The sequence below is a fragment of the Triticum urartu genome, chromosome 7 (assembly GCF_003073215.2).
Source record: "Triticum urartu cultivar G1812 chromosome 7, Tu2.1, whole genome shotgun sequence".
NCBI lineage: Eukaryota > Viridiplantae > Streptophyta > Magnoliopsida > Poales > Poaceae > Triticum > Triticum urartu.
The window spans coordinates 614,670,754-614,684,563 of NC_053028.1; the positions used below are offsets into that span (position 1 = coordinate 614,670,754).

The 13,810-nt window shown below is 45.8% G+C and overlaps 1 protein-coding gene and 1 long non-coding RNA gene across 3 annotated transcripts; both read left to right on the forward strand.

Moving 5' to 3' along the window:
- The first annotated feature begins 732 nt into the window (after window positions 1-732).
- Window positions 733-7,818, forward strand: LOC125520553. Of its 2 annotated transcripts, XM_048685508.1 has the most exons (11): window positions 733-1,015; window positions 1,092-1,412; window positions 1,518-1,661; window positions 1,798-1,881; window positions 2,039-2,064; window positions 2,169-2,207; window positions 2,628-2,687; window positions 2,940-2,966; window positions 3,071-3,153; window positions 7,107-7,242; window positions 7,450-7,502. In XM_048685508.1, exons 1-10 carry the CDS (start codon window positions 900-902, stop codon window positions 7,218-7,220), a joined length of 1,014 nt encoding a protein of 337 aa, XP_048541465.1. In that variant the 5' UTR covers window positions 733-899; the 3' UTR covers window positions 7,221-7,242; window positions 7,450-7,502. The 2 variants fall into 2 exon arrangements, with proteins under 2 accessions (XP_048541465.1, XP_048541464.1); XM_048685507.1 differs by lacking the exon at window positions 7,107-7,242 and having other exon boundaries at window positions 7,450-7,818.
- LOC125520554 lies at window positions 3,163-4,797 on the forward strand. Its single transcript, XR_007288728.1, has 2 exons — window positions 3,163-3,740; window positions 3,846-4,797. It is a non-coding gene; the product is annotated as an uncharacterized LOC125520554 (long non-coding RNA).
- Window positions 7,819-13,810: the final 5,992 nt, after the last annotated feature.

Genomic DNA, 13,810 nt, shown 5'->3' on the forward strand with positions numbered 1-13,810 from the left:
CAAAAGATGTACTCCCTCCATCCCAAAATTCTTGTCTTAGATTTTTCTAGATACGGATGTATCTAACACTAAAACGTAATTAGGTATATCCGTATTTAGACAAATCTAAGACAAGAATTTTGGGACGGATGGAGTAACAATTGCATGATACCACATCTTCCTTGTGTGACATCTTTGACAGTTCATGTCTTTATGCGTGAGTTATATTCTCTTGAGATGGTGTAACACATAGAGCACTGCTACGCATACGACACATAATGGACCAGCAGGACATATGTACTAAATGGGTCGACGCAGGCCTGTTTGGCATTTATGCGTCATGGGCCTATTTTGGACCAATTACTTCAAAAATAAAGAAAAACTTGAAAATTCATAAATAAATAATAAATGAATAAAAGTGAGATAAAGTATCATATGGGATAAATATTGAGCTTTATTAGTAGCTGCCTCGTTAAAAACTTCCATCCATGAAAGAAAAAAAAGAGAACGAAGCTTCCTCTACACTACAAAAGGATAAGGATTTTTTTCTTTAAAAACCTACTTAAACGTGCCAGGCGGGCTGTGCCGTGCGCCGTGCCGTGCATGGCACGCGGGCTTGGCCTAGGCAGACAAGCACGGCGGCACAGGGCGGGCCACGGGCCAGGCACAGCCCGGGCCGGGTTTGCCCCCGACCCCCGCCGCCCTCTCCCCGGCCCTTCCCCCTCCTCCCAGGCTCCCACCCCATCCCCGCCTCCTCCCCACCCCACTCCCATTCCCGACCCTCCCGTCTCCCCCTCCTCCCAACCCCACCATCGCCGCTCCCCGGCGGGCGCTGCCCTAATCGGATCCAACTATGATATCCGAGACGCAGTGCCCCCCGTTCCGGCGATATCCCCCAATTACTCTCGTCCCAGAGCGCGATGGCGAGATCTGGCGGCAAGCGAGGCGTGATGGAGCACCACTGCCTGGACCGATTCCGCCGCCGGCGACTCCTCGCCTTTCTCCGCCGCAACAACCTTCCCGCCACCTTCGACGCGTACGTATTCGACGGCTTAATCTCTTGCTCTATCTCCAAGATCCGTACTGATCGATAGACCTTAATTTCTATCCAGGCTGAAGCACGAGACGCGCGTCTTTCTCGATCTGCGGTTCCTGCGGCGCCTGGTGGCGGACGGCCGGTGGCAGGAGGCGCGAGAGTACTTCAGCCGCTTCCTGCCGTGCCGGGATGAGGTCGACGCGCACACCGCGCTCAGATTCATCACTCGCCTCAGCGTTCTCGACGACATGGCCCAGGGGAAGCTGGGGTGCATCGATGCGGCCGACGATCTCCGGACCCAACTCGAGTCTTACCCTTCCAGCATGATCGAGGCCGACCCGCACTACGCCGATGCTGTCTGCGCAATCTTATACAATGGCTCTCACCCGGCTTACTGGTCTCGTCTCTTCTCTCCCTCGCCTAATCGTCCCTTCATCTATCTATAATTACCCATTAGTTTCATTCATTGTTGTTTGAGCCTCTCGATGTTTTTTCCACACAGGGATCCCGTGGACTGGCAGCTCATTAGGCGCAAAGCTGCGCAGGTTGTCAAGGACTTGGTCACGCGAACCCCTGAGTTCAGGCATCTGCTGCGGTTGCCGCCGTGTCCAAGCCACCCATGTTACACCATCCCCTTCGGGTTTGGGTAAGTACAACATCCCCATCCCCAGTTATGACTTTATTATGTGGAAGATCCATTTTACTCCATGTTCATGAGAAGCCGCACTTACAGTTAAACTTTTAACGGGCCTTTGTCGTGTTATCTTGTTAATTAATTTCAGGGGTTGCCGGAGGCACAAGAGGAAGAAGAACTTAGGCTGGATGTCGGCATCTCTTCTTGCCCGCCGTTTTCTTCAGAAAGAGAGGTATATATATATATATATATATATATATATATATATATATATATATATATATATATATATATATATATATCGTGTGCACAGAATTGATGCTCTCGTTGTTCCAATGTTTCCTAGTTTGTTGTAAAGTTTAGAGCTTTTAACCTTTTGCTTCATGCAGGCGTCCTTCCTCACCATGGACTCAAGGTCTCTCCCATAGACCATCGTATAATAAATTAATAATCAATAAGGATACCTGACTATTCCTGTTTATAACCATGCTAATTGATGATCATATGTTTCAATTGCAGGTTTATCATGTGAACCTATGGATTTGGAGGAAATTATTGGTAAAACATCTGCCTTGGCTATGTCCTTACTGCATTTTTTGTGTTCATGCACAAGCTGGTGTTCTGAATGAATCGCTTGAATTTTGTTATGGCAGCCTTCGTTTTGTTATAAGTATGACATATTGCTTTCTTGTGCTCTTCTATCAGAAGAACTGCTTTAATGCATTGGGTTCATTTGCTATCATTGCTTAAAAGAGAGCATTCGTAATAAGCTTATAACACGTTGTGGGAAGAATTAGTCGTGCCACTTTGTTTTTCGTTGATTTATCCTGTGCAATCATTGTTTCAACTTTCAAAACTAGAAGCACATGATATTTGTTGAAAAGTTGGTTACTTCCCAATGTACCTAGATATTTTGCAAAAGTTCTCCTTTCTAACAAAATCTGGCAAGCAATGACGCACAAACTTGTGTGATTTCAGATGAAACTTTGCTAGCTGGGAAGCAGGAGGTTAAAGAACATTCAGATTCTTGTAGTGAAGGTAACTTACCATCATTTGCACCATATAGAAGTTTATTCCAGTTACTTTCATTGTTCCCACTTACCTCTGTCTCTGTTTCTTAGTTATGTAGTTTAGTCAGTATTCACAATGTCTGTTCCCACTTACAATGTGGACCTTTTATCTCTTCTTGTTGTGCCCTGCAGTTTCCTAGACACCTGCAGGGTACTCTTCGCTAATGAATAAGTGATGCTTGCCTTTTCCTTTCTAATATCAATAGCTAAACTCTTGCAGGCATTCCAACAGTACCTGCTAATGCAGGTATACTCAACAGTATTCTTTCCAGTTGATTGATCCCTGAACATTTTCATTGCCTGTTACTAGATTGAATCTACTTAGTGATCCTTCATATTTTTCTTGTGCAGTCACAAAGCGTTTGAGTCAAGAATGTACCGCTGAAAGTGCCAATGGTGCAAAACTAAAACCTACAACTGGGGAGTTATGTCCGGTAAGTCACTCCTTCACTTGGCAGTCTTCCTCTACTTCATCAATTACGTTTCGCATTCCAAATCAATAGCAATACAATGTTTCATTTAGCTCATTTAATACTGCACAGTATACAAGGCAACCTAAAAATTGTGGTTTGCCATCAAGCTTGTTTGGTCATTGTGTATCATTTCTCATTTGTATCGGTACACAAGGTTTATTCATAATTTAGTACAATGTATAATTTGTGATATGCTTTCTCAAGAAACAAAAACAACAACAAAGTCTTTCAGTTCCTAGCAAGTTGGGGTAGGCTATAGCTAAAATCCAACAGGAGCCACTAATCAAGGTGCAGGCACATGAATAGGCTTTTCAAGCACTCCTATTCAAGCAGAAATCTTTGGGTATATCCCATTTTTTCAAGTCTATTTCTGTTGCCTCCTCCCATGCCAATTACAGCCTTCCCCTTCCTCTCCTCACATTATTATTGTGGCTTAGGATTCCACTATGCACTGGTGCCTCCAGGGGTCTTCTTTGGACATGGCCAAACCATCTCAACCAGTGTTGGACAAGCTTTTCTTCAATTGGTGCTACCCCCTAGCCGATCACGTATATCACTGTTCCAAACTCGATCCATTCTTGTATGACCACAAATCCAACTCAACATAGGCATTTCCGCAACACTCACTTGTTGAACATGTCGTCTTTTTGTAGGCCAACATTCTGCCCCATACAACATTGCAAGTCTAATCACGGCTCAGTAAGGGTGTGTTCGGTTCGAGTCATCAGGTGGAATGTAACGGGTCCGTTCAGCACCTAGGGGTCGTTCTTTTGTTTGGTTGGGTCGAGGATTTGGAATCCACTCGTTCCTGAACGGCATATTCCCCTTAGATCCAAAATGTGCTCATACCTCTAAATCGGTGGAACGACGTGGAATGCCTCACGTGTCTCACCTTCTCCCCGACTCTGCCCCTCCCTCGACCAAGCCAAGCTTCAGCCGTCACCCTCTCCCTGTCTCTCGTCTCTCCCTCCGGCCGGCGGCTCGGGCTGTCACTGCCCTCATTCCCGACGCTCTCTCTCCCTATTGAAGTTGTGGCGGCGACGCACCGCAGATATGGCTGAAGAAGACGAGCCGCAACAGCGACGACACGTTGGGCCCTGGTCTGCAACAAGGAACAGCTGCAACAGCAACGCCATATGGGCCTTGCGTGCGCCGTTCCCTACAACGGGTGCGTCGGGCCCTTGTCTGCAACAAGGAACAATGGCAACAACGGCGGTGTGTTGCCGCTGCCTAGGTGAGCGCGTCCAGCCCTGCCCCTGACAGGGAGCAGCGTACTTCCTGCCATATGCAACTATGGAGACTGGGCACTGATTTGCTGTCTGTTGCTGTGTGACACTATGAGAGATTGGTGAAATTTGGTGCGTACCCATGGACATTAGGCACCGATTTGCTGGCTGCTGTTTTTTTTATCATAAGAAGGGCCTTCCCCTCCGATTTCCACTAAATGAAAAACCATCTGGGGGCTCATCCGGTTTGGAGGATTTCATAACGTAGGAATTAGGACTAGTATAGGAATTTTATAGGATGGCACTTGCCACCCTAAGGAATTGGCTCGCCTCGTTCCTACGCGCAAAATGAGCTTTGAGTGGATGTGTAATTTCCTCCAAAAACACAGGAAATGAATAGTATTCCTACGAAATTCCTATACACATTTCCTACAAACCGAACGCATCTATAGGAAATTTCCTTCGGGATCCTTGTTCCTATGTGTTTCCTATGAAAATCCTCCAAACCGAATAGGCCCTGGTTCAGATCCTATTAAAAACTACTTCCTCCATCCTAAAGTTGTACTGAAGTTGAGACACTTATTTTGGGACGGAGGGAGTACTACTAAAAAGTAAATGCAACTTAGCAAAAGACATCATCACAGCTGGGCCAAAGCCTACCCAAGCTACTAGGTGAACACCAGCGATCCAGAGTATCAAGGACATAGGCAGGTAGCGAAACATAACATATACATACTAAGCAGATATAAATGCAGCAGAAGTTTCCAACATCAAAATGGGAGGAACAGAAGATTGGGAAGCCGCCACCACCGTTGAACAGCAACACAATGAACCACAGATCGTCATCAGCGGAGCCACTTTGTTTTTTCTTCAGTCACCAATTCTCAGCACTTTGTGTGCCCAGCCCTGCAATGACTTGTATACCTCTTTATTTACCTCCTTTATTGGTAAAATAGACCATCCAACGACCCAGAAGCAAATTAGCCTGATATAACAATCATTGGATCACTATAGAATTTCTTTTCAAATATCACATTGTTCCTGCATTTCCAAAGTGTCCAGAATACAGTTGAGACACCAACCAAAACCAATTTCTTTTCATTCTTTGGGAAGCTTATAATCCAACTTCCAAAGCAATTGTCAACAGAAGTAGGCACAGAGTTTAAGCTAAATGCACATTTTAAGAGGCTCCAAACTAAATTAGCAGCTGAACAGCTGAAAAATAAATGGTTGATTGTTTCATCTTTACCACAAAAACACGCAATTTACTGCCTTTCAACCCTCTTCTAAGCAGGGAATACGTAGTAAGGATACTTTTCCTAGCCACAAGCCAGAAGAACACAACAATTTTAGCAGGTACTTTGACTTTCCATAGAAATTTCTGTGGGAAATCACAATCTACCTCAATTAGTTTTCTATATAGTGACTTGACAGTTATCAGCAGTCAAAGTCTACTCAAGTTTATCTTCTCCTGTCCCCATTTCAATCTCTTCACATCTCCCTTTAAGACTCCATAAATCCAAAGTTTCCCCATAAAGTGTTCTTCTAAATCTAAATCCTTCCCAACCTTTCTGAAGAGCTTCAACCACAGCGATATTGTGATCAAAGCATAGAAGATATAAACTGGGGTATGCAATTTTTAAAGGCTTGTCATCGACCCAAGTATCTTCCCAAAACGCAGTATTATGACCATCTCCCAATTTCTTTCTACAAAATTGGTAAACATACCTTTGACGTTTAACATAGTGTGTTTGGTTTGTGATCATCTCCCAAAGTGCTGGCTGCTGTTGTATGCACCAATTTGCTTGGTGCTACTAAAATTTGATTTTTGATTCATCTTTTTGGTATTACTCCCTCTGTAAATAAATATAAGAGCGTTTAGATCACTAATTTAGTGATCTAAACACTCTTATATTTCTTTACGGAGGGAGTACTATTGCCCGGCATTGGAATCATACATTATATTCATGTATGAGAGGTAAATCTCACCATTCCTACCTAAAAAAGGTGAGATGAATAATTTCATTCCATTCTATCTCTCAAACTAAACATAAAAAATGTAACCATTTCATTCTTCCAAATTATCCCTACTGAATAGAAAAACTGAACCGACCCATTCTAGTGGAATGGAACCATGACATTCCGTTCCACTTCGTTCCCGAACCAAACAGACCCTAGAACTTGTCAGATGCCAGATGCTTGGCGCCACTTCATCCACCCCATTTTAATTATATGGCTAATATCTTCATCAATGTCCCCATCTCTTTGTAGCATTGATCCCAGATATCGAAAGATATCATTCTTAGGCACTACTTGACCTCCCAAAGTCACATCTCCCTCATGTGTGGTAGTGCCAAAGTCACATCTTATGTATTCTGTTTTAGTTCTGTTGAGTCTAAAACCTTTGGACTGTCTGCCGCCACAACTTCAGTTTCCTATTTCAAGGTAACAACTCTTTGTCAATAGATGTAGTATCCAATATCTTGGATCAGTTAACTCTTGTCAATAGATGTAGTACCAGGTGGGGAATTGCCTTTATTCAGTCTTAGTTATGGTGAGCAAGCAGGGCCGGCTCAAGTTTAGATCAACTAAACATAAAACATGGCATGTTTATCAAAGGATTGTATCTAATATCATTATTGGATTGCTTACTTCTTGACAATGCCTTTTCTTTTTTGCCTTATTTAGGGCTTGTTGAGCTGTGCCCTCAGCGGAACCCTTGTACTCGGTTGCGCTACTTGTGCGTGTTCTGTGTGTACCCTTGTTGGTCCTTGTGGCTCTGGTGGTTTGCTTTATATATAAAGCGGGGCGAAAGCCTTTTTCGGTATTTCTTGACAGTGGGGTGGTTGCTCTATTTTTCTTTGTACTAGTCTGGTGCTCTATTTTTCTTGACAGTGGGCGGCCTTGGCTCACTAGTCACCTCCCTCTCTCCGTTTCACCCATAAGCACTCAACCACCTCTATTTACAAACCGTCATACATATAATGCAATATCTTTTTTTCTTAATTTATTATTTATTTATTTTTATCAGGATGTCGTCGATGCATCTTCTGGTTGGATGGTGGACGCTGATCATGTTTTAAATAAAATAAAAGCCCTGGGAGACATTTCAACTGACATGGCCATGCTAGTGAAGAAGACATGCACATATGGTGGTCCAGATCACAGGATGTTCATGGAGAAAATATTGGAGCAAGAGAAGCTGTTGTTCGAATTGCGATTAGACTAAATGCAAAAGTAAGAGGTTGAACTTCCGTTGGCAACTTGAGCACCCGACATAACTAGAAACTCTTAGCTGCTGCATCTATTTATCCCCCTTGGTTTTGTTCTTTTGTATACAATTATGGCGTATTGTTTTCTTATGCTCTACCAGAAGAAGGGCTACGTGTTCTTTCATTTACTTGCACGATCGTTGTTTGGAATACTTACCATTTGTAAGAACCTAATCATGCCTTGTGGAGAGGATTGGTAGCCTGTATGTAGGACTGCAGAAAACATGGCGAGTTTCTGCTCCGAGTGAGGCATTTCCATGAGCACCACTGCCGTGTTGTAGAGCTGGTTCGAGCAACACGACTTTCCTGGTTACATGTCGATGTAAATGGATGGTCGTGCTCTCACAGGTTGATGGTGTGATCATGTCTGTTGAGTGATGCAGCACAGGTTGATGATGTGATCATGTCGGCTGAGTGATGCAAGATCCATTCGACAATGCTAATTTTCAGCCCATAGAAGCAAACCATTGTTTCCTTGCTTATTGCACTTCGTATCGATAAGGCTGAAGTTTCAGGGTTGCGTGATGCGCTAACTGGCGCAACAGCCGTGTGAGTTTGTAGTAATGCATTGCTGGATCAAAGAAAAGGCTTGGAATTTTGTTAATCGATATCTTTAAAGTATTTTTTCTGCACTCTAAACAGAGTATCAAATTTCCAGCTCATCATATCTGAAGCAAGAAAAGCTAGGCAGTCTAAGAGCATCTCCAATAGCAGCCCTAAAAATATAGCTGTTGCCGTTCAGCATCAATATAGCTACTTTTGGGCCGTGATGCAAAAACTGTGACAAGAGATGCAGTTTTGCATCACCACTAACAGCTGCCACAACACTACAAGAGATCTGTCCTCCCCGCCACCAGACCACTAAACTACTTGAACTTTTTGTTCGAAAAAGCGGGAATAGCTTAGTTCAAGAGAGGGTTAGTGTGCACTAAAGGATGAGGTTTCTTTCCCATCCTACAAATTGAAACTGTTCTAGCTTGACCGCCGCCGTAGCATCGATTTTGGTCGTTGCCGAACTCCTTCGCCACCTCGTTGGCCGCCTTGAGCCATGTCCCAACTCCTGCCCCCGCCACCACCCGGTCGGCCGGCCGAGAGCTCCACACCAATGACCATGAGGCAGTTCCCTCCGCCCGAGGACGCATCGATGAGGAGGACGACGACTTTGATGTACATGATGTAATGCTACGCTGTAGAGTTAGGTCTATCATAGTAGTGCTTCGTCGGAGGGCTAGGTGTATCTTAGGCCATCTTCATTTGTTCCCGCATCCGTCCGCGAACAGGGTAACCAGTCTGTGCCATGCGGAAGCTGGCCATCCAATGCTATCCTCTATATGTCCTTCAGTAAAGGCCAATTTAAAATTCAAATAAAGTCCGATCCATAGCGTGCGCCGGATCACATGCCCGATCACAATCGAAAAGAGGCAAGTATGCTTAGTTTTTATATGTCCGATCACAAAAAATAGCAGCCCGATAGTCTTTGCCTGCTGGCCCTGCAATCCAAGCCTTCCCGCTCAAGGTGTCGCCGCTGTCGCGTATGCATCCTCTGTCCCCACCTCCTTGTCCACCGCCTCCTCCTTGTCCGCCGCCTCCAACTCATCTTTCTGCCGCTGCAACATCTGACATCGGACGGCTTGCACGATCATTCTTGTGTCGGCATCCAAAGAGTCCAAATTAAAGGACAACATCTTGGTGTCCTCCGCATTGGCGGCGATCGTCACCTTCTCCTCGAGCATGGCCTTCCTCTCTTCGATCATGGCCCTCTTCTCTTCGAGCTTGAGCTTCTTCTCGGTCGCCTCCATCAATAATTTGAACCTCTGCGCCTTTTTCTCCTCCTTGATGTCTGAGCGCTTTTATGTATGCCTCCTCCTTCTTCGACAAGATGTCCTCGTACCTCTCCTTCAGCTTGGCCGCCCCACCTTCCAGCTTCGCCATCTCCTCCTCCCACTTCTTGCCCTAAAACCCTCTTCTAAAATTCCCGGGTGGTTCTTATGTTGGGTCGGTTGGGTCATCGGTTTCTTCCTCAATGGCTTGAGTGGCGGTTTTGGCTACGAAATGGTTCCACTTCAGTTGCCCATTCAATTTCAACCAACAATGCATGACGGTGAAGTTTTTCTTCTCCAACTTCTTGAACACCGTACAAGAATGAGAGGGCTACAAAATAAAACATTGTCAACAATGCATATCCGACTGTTGATCAACAAAACTATGCATATCTGGCTAGTGATCAACAAAATTATGCATATCCGGCTAGTGATCAATAAAACTATGCATATCCAGCTACACCACTATGCATATCCATTTCGTGATCAACAAAACTATACATGCTAGTGATCAACAAAACTATGCATATTCGGCTACAATACTATGCATATCTCGCTAGTGATAAACAAAAGTATGCATATCCGGCTAGTGATCAACAAAACTATGTATATTTGGCTACAACACTATGCATATCCGACTAGTGATCAACAAAATTATGCACATTCGGCTAGTGATGTGTTGAGAAACGTAGTAGAAAACATAAAAAAATCGCCTTAAGATCAACCAGGAACACTATGAAGATGCAATAACGGTTCGGATCAGATTGTTACCGACTCCGAGTTGCAACGAAAGAATACAAGTCGGTGTAGATCATACTTGAAGTCCCTCAAACCGTAGATGAATGATCCCTCGAACGGAAGATCGAAAGAACGACCTCTCCACAGATTGCAAGCATAGGGTCTTCACGACCCGGCAGCGCTTCGCCGTCTAGAGCTAATCGTCGTCGGAGAATTAGAGGGAGGATATTAGAACCACACTAGGCTTCTAATTATGAGGATTAGAGGATCTAGATCTAGCTCTAATTAGATCAACTAGAACTAGAACTAGATAACTAGAGGAGGCTCCAAAACTTATGTTTAAAGTGCGAAGACCTCGAATATATATAGGTTGGAGGAGGGCGAGGGGGTGCCACACAAGGGAGGAAAGCCCCGCTCCCCCCGTGGCCGGCCATGAGGAGGCGGAAACCTCCTCCAATTCGGCCTCCCCTTCCTTTCCCAAGGGGTAAGGGGGCGCGACGTCCTATTGGGCCCAACTGGCCCAATATGATTCCACCACTTGACCTTTTAAGGCCCGTTGATTTTAAATTAAATATAAAATCCTCCTACTATTATTAGAGCACGGAGCTCCTCAAACGAGAGACATTAGAGAAGGGCTAGAAGGCTATGAGTTTTTAAGTATCAACCAAGTCTTACAAAGGGCTTTGGCTCAAGAAAGCCAGCGCAAAGATCTTAAAGAGGTGCATAGGTATAAAACTAATCGTCCTAAGATGAATACGGTTGAGTATGATAGTGAGCACTTGGACAATGAGGGTGATATTTATGCTACTGAATTTGTTTGGCCATCTAGGCCAAACCATTTACTTGCAATGATCTAAAGCCGATTCATAAGAATCGTGATGAGGAAATGAAATTTACTTTTAACATTGCTAAGTGTGATAAAATATTTGATGCTTTGTTGCAAGCTAAGATTATTAGAATATCTCATACTTTACCGCTGTTTGAGGAGCTGAAACGACGCGTGGAAGGATCGATATAGTTGACTAGAGGGGGGGGGTGAATAGGCAACTGACAATTTTTAGCTTTTCTTTACCAAATTAAACTTTGCATCGAAGTTGGTTGTCTAGAAATGCAACTAGGTGAGCCACCTATATGATGCAACAACAAGCATACAAGCAAGCAAGGAATACAACACAATGTAAGCTTGCACAAGTAAAGGTAAGAGACAACCAAAAGTGGAGCCGGTGGAGACGAGGGTGTGTTACCGAAGTTCCTTCCCTTTGAGAGGAAGTACGTCTCCGTTGGAGCGGTGTGGAGGCACAATGCTCCCCAAGAAGCCACTAGAGCCATCGTATTCTCCTCACGCCCTCACATAATGCAAGATGCCATGATTCCACTATTGGTGCCCTTGAAGGCGGCGACCGAACCTATACAAACAAGGTTGGGGATCTCTCCACAACCGAATTGGAGGCTCCCAACGAAACCACGGAGCTTCACCATAATGGAATGTGGCTCCGAGGTGACCTCAGCCGTCTAGGGTGCTCAAACACCCAAGAGTAACAAAATCCACGCAAGGAAGTATGGGGAATCAAATATCCTTTGGTGGAAGTGTAGATCTAGGTCTCCTCCTTCAATCCCTAGCAAATCAATAAGTTTGAGTGGCTAGAGAGAGAGATCGGGCAAGAAAGCTTGAAGGGCATTAATGGCGGAGAGAGAGAGGCAAGAGGTAAAGGAGGTAGGTGGAAGAACCTCCTTTATATAGGAAACCCTAAAATCCAACCGTTACCGCAGTTATTGCACTGCAGCGGTACAACCGCTCCTTACCCCGGTACAACTAGGATTCATAGTTATACCGCAGAGAAGCTGACAAGCGGTACAACCGGGTGGACGAGTGGTAGTACCGGTAAACAAGTTCAACCAGAACAACCGCTCCTCTACCGCTCAACAACCGCTTTGAAACAGAAGGGAGTCATCCTTGTGAGCGGTGGTCGAGCGGTTAGTGCGCCGGAACTACCGGCTGGCCATGGTACTAGCATCGGCTAAGTCCTAAGTGGTAGAACCGCTCTGGAGACCGGTGGAACCGGTGAACAAGGCACAACCGGAACAAACGGTTACCACCGCCCAAGTACCGCCCCAACGCAGAAGCCAGTCTGGTTGTTGGGCGGTACCTGGCCGGTACAACCTCCAAGGATGCAACACCCAGTCCTTTTGAGCATGGTGACGGTACCACCGCCCTGGGGCAGCGGTACAACCGCTCTGGCGACAATGGGCGGTCCAACCCCTGGGAATCACCCCTGGGGCGGTGGTTGGGCCAGTACCACAGGCCAGCGGTACAACCGCTCGAGTGAGTGGTACAACCGCCGAGAGATCACAACAGTAGTTGAAAAGAAGGGAACTCTCTCTCAGACAAGAAACGGAAGGTGAGGGTGAGTGAGAGAAATGTGTACGTGCAATGATTCACCCAAAGCCTTCCGATGTGGATTCCCTCTTAATAGTATTGGTGCCCTTGAAGGCGGCGACCGAACCTTTACAAACAAGGTTGGGGCTCTCTCCACAACCGAATTGGACGCTCCCAACGAAACCACGGAGCTTCACCACAATGGAATGTGGCTCCGAGGTGACCTCAACCGTCTAGGGTGCTCAAACACCCAAGAGTAACAAAATCCACACAAGAAAGTATGGGGAATCAAATATCCTTTGGTGGAAGTGTAGATCTAGGTCTTCTCCTTCAATCCCTAGAAAATCAACAAGTTTGAGTGGCTAGAGAGAGAGAGATCGGGCAAGAAAGCTTGAAGGGCATTAATGGCAGAGAGAGAGAGGCAAGAGGTAAAGGAGGTAGGTGTAAGAACCTCCTTTATATAGGAAACCCTAAAATCCAACCGTTACCGCAATTATTGCACTACAGCGGTACAACCGCTCCTTACCCCGATACAACCGGGATTCACGGTTATACTGCAGAGAAGCTGACAGGTAGTACAACCAGACAGACGAGCGATAGTACCGGTAAACAAGTTCAACCGGAACAACCGCTCCTCTACCTCTCAACAACCGATTTGAAACAGAAGGGAGTCACCCCTGTGAGCGGTGGTCGAGCGGTTAGTGCACCGGAACTACCGCCTGGCCCTGGTACTAGCAGCGGCTAAGTCCTAAGCAGTAGAACCGCGCAGGAGATCGGTGGTACCGGTGAACAAGGCACAACCGGAACAACCGGGCCACCACCGCCCAAGTACCGCCCCAACACAGAAGCCAGTCTGGTTGTTGGGTGGTACCTGGCCGGTACAACCGCCAAGGATGCAACACCCAGTCCTTTTGAGCATGGTGGCGGTACCACCGCCTTGGGGCAGCGGTACAACCGCTCTGGCGACACTGGGCGGTCCAACCCCTGGGTATCACCCATGAGGCGATGGTTGGGCCGGTACCAAAAGCGAGCGGTACAACCGCTCGAGTGAGCGGTACAGCCATCGAGAGATCACATCAATAGTTGAAAAGAAGGGAACTCTCTCTCAGACAAGAAACGGACGGTGAGGGTGGGTGAGAGAAATGTGTACGTGCAATGATTCACCCAAAGCCTTCCGATGTGGAT